Genomic DNA, 15,112 nt, shown 5'->3' with positions numbered 1-15,112 from the left:
TCGGGAAAAAATAAATCATAGTTGGTATATGTATATATATATGCATCATGTAACCTTCCCTTCGGTTACAAATACATGTATTTTCAACCATAAGGATGCTTGAAAACAAAGACTTAGCATTAATTGGTGTAAATGACTTACGATTAGTTCCTTATGTTGCAGCTCATGTCCTTAGATATCATCAATGGATGAAAGATCCATACATACTTGAAATGACTGCATCTGAAACAGTATCACTTGAAGAAGAATATGCACTCCAGAAATCATGGGGACCGGATGCAAAAAAGTGCACCTTCATAATTTCAACAACAAACAAAGACCTTATTAATGATGTTAATGAAAAGCTTAGCCTTGAGAATATGCCAGCTTTGGTTTATGCAGATAATGGTAACAAGAAGCAAGGTTGCATAATAGGGGATGTGAACCTCTATATTGTGAGCAATCCGGATGAACCACTACGCGCCGAGTTAGAAATTATGATTGCAGAGAAGAATATGCGCAGGAATGGGTATGCTTTAGGTGCTATCAAAATGATGATGAAGTACACTAGGGATCTTCTTAGAATTAAATTTTTTGAAGTTAGAATTTCGTTAAAAAATGCCGCGTCGATAAATCTCTTTAAAAATAGACTTGGCTTCAAGGAAGTTGAAGTTTCCGAGTTTTTTAATGAAATCCATCTTGAACTCGACGTTTCAGAAGATACCAGTAAAGAGGTTCAACAATTTGATAACGCCATAATTCGCATGGAAAATTTTTCGAGCTGCTCTTGAAGTTCTAGAGCACAATGCATTAAATATAAGGTCATCTTCTTATATTAATCTAAAAAAGTTTCTTACTCTAAAGATGTTGAAATACCATTTAATTAATGGAACAGTTCCACACCTCTAAATATATGAAATTGTAAAATGAATAGCTAATCTTCAACTCCCAACTCCTGCTTCTCATTACTTTCACCGATGAACCCTTTCCACCCTTGCTCGACTAGATACTGATTGAATTTCTCGTCCTTCTCGGCAAGATCATACTTGTCAGTGTTGACGATGAGGAAATAGGCAAAGAGACAGCCAATTAAGGATAGACCTCCGGATAAGAAGAATGTGTACTTAGTACCTGCGTGCGTTTGTATTGGAGTAAAAATTTCTGTTCCAATGGCTGCACCTGCCTTACCAATGCCTGCAGATAGACCATAAAGAGTACCTCTAATGCAGGTTGGAAAAGATTCGGATGACACTACGGACTGCATGTTTGCCGGTCCAGCATAAATAACAAAACTCATGAGTCCGTAAAATATAACAAATAATGCTGGGATCTTGGCTAGTTTTTCAAATGCTGCACCGACAATTATTGAAATTACACCATAAGAAAAGAATCCCATAATGATAATTTGCTTTCTTGTGAACCAACGATTAATGAGCATACCAAAGCAAGCTCCAAAAGTGGCGAATGATCCCAATAGTAATAACCACTCGGCAGTTTTTTTCACGGAGGCCTTTGGAATAACGACAGATAGCACAGAAGAAGAAAATATGTTGTTGGGATATATGACAAAATCCATAATGAACCAAACGCCAGAAACACCTAATAATGGCTTCCAGTACTTTTTTAATATTAGACTATATGGGACTTTTCTCTTGATTGCGTTCTTTTTGAACATTTTAGCATGGTCCATTCTCCATCTAAAATAAAAAATGATAGTTGGAAAGACGGCACCAAAGCCAAAGCATGATCTCCACACTCCGGAAAGGTGATCTTCACCCCAAATGGAAAGAAATATGAGAAATATGCAACTAGCAAAAGGCAATCCAAATGAAATCGGGAAGTTAGTGGCCAGGATAAAAGGTACCAACTTTTTTCTATTGCTTAACTTTTCATCAGCTGCTTCCATTGCGGAGGCAGCTGATGTTGGGTATTCTCCACCAATTCCGAATCCTGTAATGCCTCTAGCTATGGTTAGCATCCAAAACATCGCAATTTGTGTGCTTCCCTTTGAACAGGCCGCAATTACTGATCCAATAATGATAAAGGAAGTAGTAATAGTGAATCCTTGCTTTCTTCCAATTCTATCAACAAATAATCCAAAAAATATTTGACCAATAATATTTGCAACCAAATTAGAGTTTGAAACCATCGTTGAATACTTTGAAGTATATTCAGGGTATGCTCTTTTCAGTACTAAATTAATTGGTGTCATAATACCCTGCTGATAGCCATCTGACATAAAAGCACATCCAGCTGTGAAAACAGCAATTAAAGCCTTCCAGTAACTTTCCTTACGCGGCCTTTCTACACCCTGTTCTTCATCGGGAGATCTCTCGATCACTATCTCCCTTGGGATGTCAATCGTACCTTTTTGCAATCCCATTTTATCGATACTTAGTACTAAACTTCCTTATTTGAAGTTAACGTACATTTATCCTAGTTAACTGACTCCTTAGTTTCATGATTTGTTAGAGTAAAAGCCCTTATTTAAATTGTTTTCATATTCGGACTAGAACTAATTTTTTCAACAAAATATCGGAAATTAAAAGCAGACTAAGAGTAGCTTTCGGTATGTGGATTAATTACAAATACTCTGTAAAATACTGAGATCAAGTCCTTTGTTGATGTTAAAATCATTGATATCTCAAATAAGTAGCTCCACGTGTCTTGTTGTTATTTGAAATTGAATCTTCTTTTGCTTTTAGAAATTCATCAAGGTCTTTTTACAAGCTTGTCCAAGATCAAGTTTACTACGATTTAATGGGCGTTGAAGATTCGATCTAATCCATACTTAAAATAGCGATAACGATAAGAAGGAGAAGTTCCGCGTTTCGTACACGTGGGCTAAGCGAAAATTTTGATGAGAGTGCGGCTAAAAACAAAAACGGTCCATAAACAATATAATACTGAAGATACGCGAACTGTGACCCCACTATGCTTTTCTTAAACAACATTCAATAAATAGCTTTTATTCCGCAAATTGAATATACCTTTTGCGCAAAAAGCTTGCATGACGTGGTTTTCCGTCCCACGTTTATTGTGCCAAGTAAAGCTGAGAGATTCATGAAACATTCTTTTTTTAATGTTATGTATTAAAAAATTTTTCAATTGTGATGGAACTCCATGAAAATATTCCGGGTTACAGAAAGAATGTATGCTATTAATTTGATAACAATAATATGAAGAAACTTTATAAGATTGATTGTCTTGGCGGAATAAATTGTGTGAACATATTTTGAATACACGTGTGAATTCAATTTTGTTATATCATCGTGCAATTTTGTTATATCTCTTTGCCCCAGCTTCAGTATATACAGGGGAGATGCCATAATATTTTGGAAGAAATGCATTTGTCTATACATCTTCTTAGGAAATGCATAATCCTTTTTCAGAATCATAATGCCTTTTCACTTAATAACATTAATTTTGGCCTGTTTTACGTTGGTGGGACTAGCGCAGGTGGAACAAACGGAGAATGCTAACTTTCAGACTTTTAGCGATACAAATTCAAAGCAATTAAGGTTAGAAAATCATGAAAGGATTTTGGACATTTCTTTTCTTCATGGTCTTGCTAGTGGTGACCCGACCACAGATTCAATAATTTTATGGACTAGAGTTACACCCAAAGATTCCAATTTCACAGGTATTGTTCAAGTTTACTTAAAAATTTCAAGTTCTCCCTACTTCGATGATGATTGTCGTACCTTTGCAGTGTTTACAAATTATATGATTGATTATACTGTTAAAGTGGATATCGATGGATTACAACCTGAAAATTATTATTATTATCAATTTTTCGCTCCAAACGGAGAAACAACTCGTGTGGGACGCACAAAAACATTGCCAAAAAATGATTACGATGGGGAGGTTAAATTTGCTGTTTATTCCTGCTCCAATTATGCTGGCGGATATTTTACAGCATATTCAATGCCAGTAATTAAAAACTCAGTTGACTATATTGTTCACCTAGGAGATTATATATATGAACATGCGAATGGTGACTACACAAATGGTACTGGTATTAATAGGATGCATATGCCAGATAGAGAGATGTGGACATTGGACGATTATAGAGAAAGATATTTCCATTACCATTTGGATAAGGATCTACAACTTTCCCATTCAATGTACCCTTGGATTCTTGTCTGGGATGATCATGAAATTGCCGATAATAGTTGGTTGAGAGGTAGTGTCAATTCTAATGGTTGGAAATTCCTTAACAGAAGGGAAGCAGGCATGAGAGCTTACTTTGAATGGCTTCCAATCAGACCACAAGAAAATCCGTTCAAAATTTGGAGAGAGCTCAAATTTGGTAAGCAAGTGGACCTTCTGATGCTTGATACGAGACACTACTCAAGGGATGTTACAGATATATATTCCAATACAAATTATATTGCATCTATAGCGGATAGAGAAGAACGAACGATGATGGGATTTGATCAAGAGTACTGGCTATATTCAACATTGAATAAAAGCCAATCGAAATGGAAGATTATTGGTAGTCAAACAGTGATTAATCATGTTGATTTTACTCCAATTGATAAATGGATGGAACATCCATTCAAAGAGAGAGATTATGATAGCTTTGATGGATATACTGCAAACCGTAGAAGATTACTCTCTACGGTGAAGAACAACAACATAACTGGTGCAGTTATTATTTCAGGGGATTTTCATATTGCTTGGGTTCATGAGCTATTTTTAGATACCAATAGCTATGATCCTGTCACCGGAAATGGTTCATTAATGGTTGAGTTTGCTACATCAGCTACTAGTTCTCCCTCGACTTTCCCCAGAGAACTTAACATTGAACAGTGTTACGAAATTTCAAATAAATTGGTTGATGGCAATAAAGGAATACTTTGGAATGAAGGATGGTTTAGGGGCTACTTTGAAATGAATGTTACAACAGATGAGATTAATGTGAGCTACTTTGGTGTGAATGTGACAAACCCGGAGCATGAAGAGAAAAGTCTTGCAAATTTCACAGTTGATAAAGACGTTCCTCATGTGCGTCGTAATTTTGAAGGTCAACCAAGTTTTGGATATCTTGACTCTATAGTTATAAATTGAAAATTTCAAATATATGGTTTAACTTGTTGTATTTGAAGAACAGCTTAGTTATGTTTAAGTAAACAAACTTCACCTTTGGACATCTTTTCTGTTTTAACATAATCTGTACATCAGATCGATTCAATATAATCACCCTCATATATAAGAACTTTCCCAAGTAGAAGAAAAACCTACTTTTTTGTATGTGGGATAATTAAATAACAAATAACAAATAGCAAATGGGAGTGTAATAATATCCACGTTGAAAGTCGCGTCTACATAAAGCTGCCTTGCCTTATTCATTCCCAAGAAAGCATCCGTCATAAGGATTAAAGGTATTTAAGGGTACACATTTCCCTTTTTTATTAAGTTCATTTTACCTTCTTACTTAGTTCTTTTTACATTTATACTTTTCCTTTCTTCAGCCTTAAAAACACCGAATGCTAGTTATAACAAAAAATTCGTAAGGTAATCGGCGTCACACTTAAACCAATTAACTAAAATGTTACTTGGTGTTTGTTTCTGCTTTTATTTTTTTTCGAAATACATGGAATGTCCTCCCAGAATAAAAGCTTAATAAAGGTACATCCGCTTTATTTAAAAAGCGGGATAATAATATTTTTCAGTTACTTCCCTGAATATTGAGAAGCAATATGGAGTTATGCATTATAATACATGCGTTCATGTGCTATTTTATATGTATGGGCATTGTCTGAATATTTATGACTAGCTCTATTTCAAATGTGACACCGATTACTTTATGAAGTTCTCCTCGGCTAGTATATTGAGTGCTTTAAGATTTTTAAAAAAAAAAGATAAAAAGTAAAAGAGGTAATCAGGAAAGTATCAAAGAACTAAGAAAAAGAAGAAATGCGCATGCTTAAATATCATGAATCTTTATGAGTGAGGTTTCCTTGGCATAAAGCAAGGCAGGATAGTTTTAAATAGATGAAATGTCGATGAATCTATACAATTCATTTATTTATTCCTATCTGCTTTGAATTCAGATGAACTTGATGCTTTCTTATTGTTCCTTGGCACGTGGCTTCGACACGCAAATTGATGTATGGTAAGATTCATCGAATAAATGATTATGACTTCCACGTAAACATTATAAACAATTCTTAACATGAATAAATCGTAAAAACTTAACGTTATAGATGGCACATTACTAGAACTTATCAAAAATGTTAAGAAAGCCAGTCGTGTCGTAAAATATCATTAAACATCCGCGAAAAGTCGAAGACAGGACATTAAAATATTAAAGAGCTTTAAGTGACTAACAAAATATAATAAAGAAAGGCATCAAAATTGGAGCTCCGTAAAAAATAAAAAAAAGGCAGAAATAGCAGAATCATAATAAAGCTATAAGAGCTCTCTCACATAAAACAAAAAGCAATAACTTCAACGATTAAAAATTAATAATCATGGATCTTTAGAAAAGGAATCAGTTAGAAGCACCGCTCTTCTCAATGTCGGAGCTATCTAAAGCCTCATCTTCGGCCTTAATGTTTCCAAGCTCATCAAGTTTAGTCTTGTCGAATTGTTGAATCATCTTAGCGTTGTTAAATGGATCAACGACAGTACTCTTGAACTTTCTTGCTGAAACGTGCTCCTCAAACAACTGGTCGATATCGGCAAATGTTCTGCCCTTGGTTTCTGGAAGATCCCAGATAGACCATGCCAAAAAGAATGTAGCAAAGCAAGCCCAGAAAATACCACTCTTAGCACCCCAGTTCCACTGTGTAGAATTCAACTGATATGGAGTGATGACAGCATTGAAAATACCTGCGATGTTGTAAAGGTTTCTTGAAATAACAACAGTCTTGGTTCTAACTTTACCCGATGGAATTTCAGGGACAATACAGTAAGTAACAGGTCCAACAGTACTGTCGTATATCAAGGTGAAAATCAATAATAAAGATCCAACGGCCCATCCAATGGCAGTTGTCTGATGGACGAAACCAAGAATACCTGTGATCCACAAAAGAACGGTCTGAATGGCCATTCCACTAATGTAAATTGTTGCACGGCCAACAGAATTCGACAAAATCCATGAAATAACTGCACCAACGATACCAAGACAATACTGAATAATACTGAAGTCAAATGAGTAAGAGGTTGACAATCCTGCCTTCTCATAGAAGTAGGTAGAATATCCCATCAATGTCGAACCAGTAAGATTCTGTCCAATCCAGACCATACTGGCGATTCTAGTTCTCCTCCAGTTCTTCTTGTTGAAGCATTCCCAGTATGTTCCAATATCTCCTTTAGATTGTTCCTTGTCACCAGTAAATTTCATTCTCTTAACCATTGTATCAACAACAACTTCTTTTTGATCAAGATCCTTGATAGAAAGAAGTCTTCTTAAACTGTTTGCTGCTTGTGAAAGTCTATTCTTCTTCACCAACCACCATGGAGATTCTGGTGCCAAGAAAATACCGATAGCAATAGGAACAGGCCAAATCCACATGAGACCAAATGGAAGTCTCCATCCCATATCACTGTGTTCCATTCTTTCCTGAGAGTTCTTCATAATACCAGAGGCAAACAACTGACCAAACACCCAGCAGACATTCACATAACTGGTAAGGTAATATCTCAAGGCTAATGGGCAAACCTCAGAGGCATAAGAAACGGCTAACGTTTGGAAGAATCCCCATGGAATACCACAGAGAATTTGTCCAACGGCGATCATTGCAATATTTCTTGCGAAGAAGATGATAAAGGTAAAGGCGGCAAGGAAGAATAAAGACACAATCAAAGTATATCTATAACCAAATCTGTCTGCAAACCAACCAGACATCTGCAAACCAACAATCTCACCACAGTTAACACACATACTCAAACCAATTTGCCATTTGGCACTAATCTCCCAAACCTTAGAACCTGTGTCATAAGTTCCAAACCGTTCGCAGAAAATTGGAAGAGCATACATAGAGTTCAACAAGCAGGTATCGTAACCCTCCATAATAAGTCCACTAGAAAGGATAACAGACCAAAGTGCACATTTAGGATAAGCTCTGATAGCTTCTTTAAAAGGCATTTCTTTCTCATTTTTCTCACCTTCCTTCACCTCATCAGAAGCACCAAGGAAACGAGTAATAATTTCGTCATCAACATCATTTGGTGCTGAATTTTCGATATGTTCTTTGTCCGCCTTTGCCCCATCAAGTTGGGAGGCGGAACTATTATTGTCTTCAATCATACTCATGTTGAAGTATTGGTTTGTGTGACTTATTAGTCTTCTTTCTTTAAATGTGTGCAAAGAAAGTCTATCATTCTTTGTTTTTAGAGACTGCAAGGACTATTTATATAGTTAGGGATTTGATTACGTTCGTTGTATCATCCCCACTTTTGAAGAAAATCAATAAGTAGGACTTTCCGACGGCAGACTACTATCTACCAAATGCGACATGATCATGCAGAAGTTATAATGTATTCCTTTAGATGTTATTACGTTGTACGAGAAATTCATGATGAATAATTTACTATTCCTTTGTTATTTTGTCAGAATCCAAAATAATGTTTTATCTTTTGCTACTGCTTCGTTGATTTGTTGTCTACAAGAAACAATTACAAGAAGAATAATATTCGTACCGTAGAATTCCCAACTTTTTGAGCTGTTTCATGGAAATGCAAGAATAATGTGACGATTCAATTCATCTGAAATGCATTGTTATTGTCAGAGTCATGTTGATGAATAAAATATGCTTTTGAATACCGAAAACTGATTGTTTTTTATCAAGTTTACATAGTTTGCATTGTTAGCATATGTGGGGTAATGGCAATTAAATTGTTTCTTATACTTATAGCGGGGACTGAAGTTCCGTATAATCGTTGCTTTGCAAATTAAAACATGAAAGAAATTTTTTTTTTTCTCGGAATTCTGATCATGTCTGTTAATGTCTTCTGTACAACCTACCTTCTCTATATTTTTCAATTCTTCTGGTTAATAACGTGATCTTCCCTACAATTTTTTTTTTTTTTGCAATCCCCTCAATAAATTTAAAATATGATTGCAAAAAAAATTTGATGCTAAAACGAGTGAACCAGCCAGCCGTATCATTTTGTTAACTCATCATTTAGTTTTCAGTCTTATTGTTTTCTCCCATCATCACAAAGAAAATTTTGTTGTTTCTCCCTTTTCCCCGCAATTTTTTCGAACCAATAAGAACACAAAAAAAAATTGTTTGTTTTCAAATTCCTTTTTAATATACCTATTAATTTTGAACAGCATTAAATATAAATGTTTCATTGTTACATGAATAATAACCTACTATCATAGACTAATCTGCCGTCAGCTACATCAAATTAGTGAAATGGGCTAATTCATAGGTGTGTCTCCGCACAGGGATCAGTGATTAAATGCGCCTAATTTGCAAATTTTCGAGGGTCCTTTTTTACTGTCATTTCGCCTTGAGGTATTTTCATATTTCATTTTTTCATCCAAAATTCAGTGACCCTCGCATTCTCATATATAATCTGTCGGGTTTCATCCAAGCCTAAATTCCACCCATGTATTATCGTCCGACAGTCGCGATTTCTTAGATTCGAGATGTCTTGCCTTCGTAGTAGGGTGTGCTTTTACTCAGTATTACCAAGGTATTATCTTTTAGTACAATAAATTTTACTTCTGGGAAGACTTTTCAAAATCATCATAGACTGAAATTAAACAACCTTAAACTTTCCGCATCTTTTTGATATTGTGCCTTTTGGTTACGGTGGTTATATAATTCAAATTTGTGATTTATCATTTAATAGATCGTGTATTGTTATTAACTGCATATAGCCTCGAACTTTTATACCGTAATTCTGGCCATTTACCTTCCACACGATTGCCTTTTTTGAAATAATTTGTATGAACCAGTCGTGTATTCGATTTTTTTTTCTTAGTAGTGTGCATTAAGTATTCAGTTTTTGTGTGTTACTCAGATTGTACATTGTGTGAAACTATCCGTTTTTCTCCGCATGATATTAATTTGGAAGTTTTTCAAGATATATGATAATTATAGAACTATCAAGCATGCAGCACGGTGAGTGGGGAATGGAACGTGCAATCCATATTTAGTTTCGCAACTGAGAATTGGCTTGCTTTGAAATCAATTTCATTAGGTAAATTTAACATATCATCTACTATGAAAAATATTCTGTAATATCATTATTTGTTTTAAATAAAATATAAACTCTTCATTCTACAGAAGGAAATTACGAAACGAGAGAATAAAACAAAAGTTTAAGATAATGAAAATGCAAGGCGCAAAATTGCAAGACTTTCTAAGTACGTTTCAAAATGCAATGCTTCTTTATATCAAATCAAAAGTTTTGCTGTATAAGGTTAATGATTGCTTAAATACTGATAGTCCTTCTTTTTATTACTATTTTTTATTTTACCTTTATGTTCTTTCCAGGTTTTTTGATAACTAAAATGCTCGATTAATATAAGATCTCAGAAAAACCTGGTTTACTTTAAAACAATATTTGGTTGTCCTTGGTCACTTTTTAGAATATTAAATTAATAAAGTCTTATAAGCTACCTTCGATATTGTTGGAATATTTCACTGACGGTAAAATATTACAATAGCTTTGATTAATTATTACACTACCTCACCAATTTTCTTTATTTTCAAAACATCTGAAACCTTATCAAGTCTCAGGACTGTTTTATCCGTTATTTCTTTTATCTCTTTTATTGTATTTCATTGATATTTACATCTTGTGAAACACTTTTAGCACTTTTATTATATCTTGAATATCTTAGAAACCATATTTATGATTTCTAACTTTACCTCGAGTATGAATATATAAAGGGTCTTGCAGCACCCTTCATTTATTCTCACTCTTCTATTACTTTTATTACTATTTACCTCTTTCTCCAGAGACTATCACCGCTATATATCTTAATATAAGCCACTATTCTATTAATATGTCATCTAACCCTTCGGATAACTTACAATCTACCCAAAAAGGTGGTATTACTACTGCCGAAACAGGTCAGGCTCCCTTTTTAGAGCCAAATACGAGCTATTCGGATTCCTCCGCGAATTCCATAACTCAACAGATATTACGTTTAACCGAATTTTATAAAATCTTTTAATGAAGTACGGTGTAATATTTAAGTTGATTTGGTTTTATGTGTCACGCAGATTACTTTATGAAATTCCTGGTTAACTAGTATATTGACAGTTGTTAAGGCTAAAGAAAGGAAAAATATAAAATCAAAAGAATTAAAGAATATAACACAATGAACTAAATTAAAAGGGGAAGATGCACATTCTCAAATACCTTTATCTCTGAGTAACGTTTTCTTTGTGTAAACAAGGCAGGGAATATATATATAGAGGCCACTGTCGACAAATCTATTACACACAGCTTATATTATAATATGGGTTGCAACGTCCATTGGAACCCATTTGTACAAAAGCAAATCATTAATGTAGCGAATACTAATTTGGTAAATAATTGTGGGCCTCCATTCATATAAAGTGAAATTTTACCCGAGATATTTGTAGACACAAAGCGCATCATCCATTATTTAACAAGGTTACATGAAATTCATTATAAAACAATCATAATCATTATAAAATATTAGGGAGAAAGATGAAATAAAATACAATAAAATGTATTATTAACATCTCCAATAACTGAAAAAGCGTATAATTAATTTTCGAGCTTAGTTAGCCACACTGGCCTTCTCAATATCTGAATCATTTTCGGCCATTTGGTTTTCAGCCTTAATATTGGCAAGCTCATTAAGTTTAGTCTTGTCAAATTGCTGAAGCATCTTAGCATTGTTAAATGGATCAACGACAGTACTCTTGAACTTTCTTGCTGAAACGTGCTCCTCAAACAACTGATCGATATCGGCAAATGTTCTGCCCTTGGTTTCGGGAAGATCCCAGATAGACCATGCCAAAAAGAATGTAGCAAAGCAGGCCCAGAAAATACCACTCTTAGCACCCCAATCCCACTGTGTAGAATTTAACTGGTATGGAGTGATGACAGCATTGAAAATACCTGCGATGTTGTAAAGGTTTCTTGCAATAACAACAGTCTTGGTTCTAACTTTACCCGATGGAATTTCAGGGACAATACAGTAAGTAACAGGTCCAACAGTACTGTCGTATATCAAGGTGAAAATCAATAATAAAGATCCAACGGCCCATCCAATGGCAGTTGTCTGATGGACGAAACCAAGAATACCTGTGATCCACAAAAGAACGGTCTGAATAGCCATTCCACTAATGTAAATTGTTGCACGGCCCATCGAATTGGACATAATCCATGAAAGAACTGCACCAACGATACCAAGACAATACTGAATAATACTGAAGTCAAATGAGAAAGATGTTGACAATCCTGCCTTCTCATAGAAATAGGTAGAATATCCCATCAATGTCGAACCAGTAAGATTCTGTCCAATCCAGACCATACTGGCGATTCTAGTTCTCCTCCAGTTCTTCTTGTTGAAGCATTCCCAGTACGTTCCGATATCTCCTTTAGCCTGTTCCTTATCACCGGTAAATTTCATTCTCTTAACCATTGTATCAACAACAATTTCCTTTTGATTAGGATCCTTGATAGAAAGAAGTCTTCTCAAACTGTTTGCTGCTTGTGAAAGTCTATTCTTCTTCACCAACCACCATGGAGATTCTGGTGCCAAGAAAATACCAATAGAAATAGGAACAGGCCAGATCCACATGAGACCAAATGGAAGTCTCCATCCCATATCACTGTGTTCCATTCTTTCCTGGGAGTTCTTCATAATACCAGAGGCAAACAACTGACCAAACACCCAGCAGACATTCACATAACTGGTAAGATAATATCTCAAAGCTAATGGGCAAACCTCAGAGGCGTAAGAAACGGCTAACGTTTGGAAGAATCCCCATGGAATACCACAGAGAATCTGTCCAACGGCAATCATTGCAATATTTCTTGCGAAGAAGATGATAAAGGTAAAGGCGGCAAGGAAAAACATGGAACCAATCAAAGTATATCTATAACCAAACTTGTCTGCAAACCAACCAGACATCTGCAAACCAATAATCTCACCACAGTTAACACACATACTCAAACCAATTTGCCATTTGGCACTAATCTCCCAAACCTTAGAACCTGTGTCATAAGTTCCAAACCGTTCGCAGAAAATTGGAAGAGCATACATAGAGTTCAACAAGCAGGTATCGTAACCCTCCATAATAAGTCCACTAGAAAGGATAACAGACCAGATTGCACATTTGGGATATGCTTTGATGGCAGCCTTGAATCCCATCTCTTTCTCTTGTTTTTCACCTTCCTTCACTTCATCAGAAGCACCAAGGAAACGAGTAATGATCTCGTCATCGACATCATTTGGTGCGGCATTTTCGATATGTTCATTATCTGCTTTGGGAACATCCAGCTCCGAAGCAGAACTATCGTTATCTTCGATTTTATTCATACTAATAATTGTTAATATGTTTGACAGTCAAAATATTATTCTAATGAGCTTGCGATTCAAATAAATGCTACATGACAGAGAGCGAAGTGTCTGGCTTTATAGTATTTTGAATGACTGTGTGTTGCTTCCCCACACTGGGGTAAAACAATCATGGTCATAAAAATTCATATCTGAAGTTATTCATGTTTGTTTCTTTTTTTGATTGTACCCAGATACAATCTTTCCGGTGGAAGATTATGCTGCCCACCGGTTTCGATTGGGATAATTTGGACATGAAAGGCAAAAAAGAGGAAAAAAAAATTAATAGATTTAAACATAGTAAAGAATTGTTGACTCGGATAATTTTTTTTATTGTTCGGGACTATGCTATTGTTTTTGTTTCCATAAATTTTGCTCAAAGGAAAAATTGTCATGACTATATTTTGTTTGCGTAAGTTCTAATAAGAATATTTTCCCTATTATTAAAGTGTTTCTCGCAACAACTACTTTTCTTTTTTGTCTCCCGAGCATTGTGGGGAAAGGATCTCAAATTGCATTATTTGTGAACATAAATCAACGCGGGGAATGAACATCCGTTAATAATTGCTTCATATAACTCTTGTTAACTATTGTGATAAATATATCCGAGTTCGGTTCCAATCTCAAGTCATTATAAAATTAAAGATCCGAAGATTCCTGTGATCCATGTTAGTTCGCTTCGATGAGGAGAATCAACATTTTTCCTCTGTTACGTATTGCAGAATAGTAAGTCCCGGATTATTTACACGTAGTATGTACTTTCAAATACCTCACAAATACCAGCTGTTATGGAAGCAGAAAGACATAGGATCAGCAGGATGCCTTCCCCCCCCATAGCTTATGCCTCCTGAGTTTGGAATCTAAAATTAACTTAGTTATTCTATTCATCTCCTTTCCCCACGATATTCGGAACGTACAAAAGTTTTTTTCTATTTGAATTCATCAATAGGTAATATTGAATAAGCCGTTTGAAAAGATTCGCTGCAATTTCTTGCCCAAATTGGCTCACATATATTCTTTGCACCCCTACCCCCCTTGTGTGCCTTACTTAGTATTGCAGTTTCTAGACTTTGCATATGCACCCATTTGAGATACATATTTGCCAAAGTATAAGTTGTTTATCACTTCACTATAACCTCTGAATACGTATTTTAGAAAGATTTTCATAAAAAGCCGAATAAAATTTTCGTCGAATTTGAAACACGCATTCACAGTATTATGTTATGTATCTCCGCGACCTCACGCCCGGAACAATGTATCCGATTGTAAACAATGCAGTTTAATTTTTTTGTGATTTTTTGGGGGGAATCTCGGAAATCAATGAATTCTCGCAGCTTTACCAAATAAATACATAGTACACAAATATTATCTTGTTGAGTTATAGAATTCGCGGAGGAATCCGAATAACTCGTATTTGGCTCTAAAAAGGGAGCCTGACCTGTTTCGGCAGTAGTATTACCGCCTTTTGGGGTATATTATAAGTTATCCGAAGGATTGGAAGGCATATTGATAGAATACTAGCTTATATTAAGATATATAGCGGTGATAGTCTCTAAAGAAAGAGGTAAAATAGTAACAAAATAATAATAGAGTGAGAAAATACAAGGGGTGTTGCTAGAC

General features: G+C 35.2%; 5 protein-coding genes across 5 annotated transcripts; 2 read left to right on the top strand and 3 right to left on the bottom strand.

The window, feature by feature from the left end:
- Nucleotides 1-95: 95 nt before the first annotated feature.
- BRETT_001911 (uncharacterized protein) lies at nt 96-770 on the top strand (the record flags this gene model as incomplete). Its single annotated transcript, XM_041280450.1, has 1 exon — nt 96-770. One exon carries the CDS (start codon nt 96-98, stop codon nt 768-770), a length of 675 nt encoding a protein of 224 aa, XP_041138241.1.
- A 143-nt stretch (nt 771-913) lies between these two features.
- BRETT_001910 (uncharacterized protein) lies at nt 914-2,362 on the bottom strand (the record flags this gene model as incomplete). Its single annotated transcript, XM_041280449.1, has 1 exon — nt 914-2,362. One exon carries the CDS (start codon nt 2,360-2,362, stop codon nt 914-916), a length of 1,449 nt encoding a protein of 482 aa, XP_041138240.1.
- A 1,016-nt stretch (nt 2,363-3,378) lies between these two features.
- Nucleotides 3,379-5,052, top strand: BRETT_001909 (uncharacterized protein; the record flags this gene model as incomplete). Its single annotated transcript, XM_041280448.1, has 1 exon — nt 3,379-5,052. The coding sequence occupies one exon, from the start codon at nt 3,379-3,381 to the stop codon at nt 5,050-5,052; it is 1,674 nt and encodes a 557-aa protein (XP_041138239.1).
- Nucleotides 5,053-6,478: 1,426 nt separating this feature from the next.
- BRETT_001908 (uncharacterized protein) lies at nt 6,479-8,245 on the bottom strand (the record flags this gene model as incomplete). The annotated part of the gene is made up of 1 exon (XM_041280447.1): nt 6,479-8,245. The coding sequence occupies one exon, from the start codon at nt 8,243-8,245 to the stop codon at nt 6,479-6,481; it is 1,767 nt and encodes a 588-aa protein (XP_041138238.1).
- A 3,459-nt stretch (nt 8,246-11,704) lies between these two features.
- BRETT_001907 (uncharacterized protein) lies at nt 11,705-13,474 on the bottom strand (the record flags this gene model as incomplete). The annotated part of the gene is made up of 1 exon (XM_041280446.1): nt 11,705-13,474. The coding sequence occupies one exon, from the start codon at nt 13,472-13,474 to the stop codon at nt 11,705-11,707; it is 1,770 nt and encodes a 589-aa protein (XP_041138237.1).
- Nucleotides 13,475-15,112: the final 1,638 nt, after the last annotated feature.

This window comes from Brettanomyces bruxellensis, chromosome 9 (genome assembly GCF_011074885.1).
Source record: "Brettanomyces bruxellensis chromosome 9, complete sequence".
Taxonomy (NCBI): Eukaryota; Fungi; Ascomycota; class Pichiomycetes; order Pichiales; family Pichiaceae; genus Brettanomyces; species Brettanomyces bruxellensis.
This window is presented reverse-complemented; position numbering and strand designations above follow the sequence as displayed.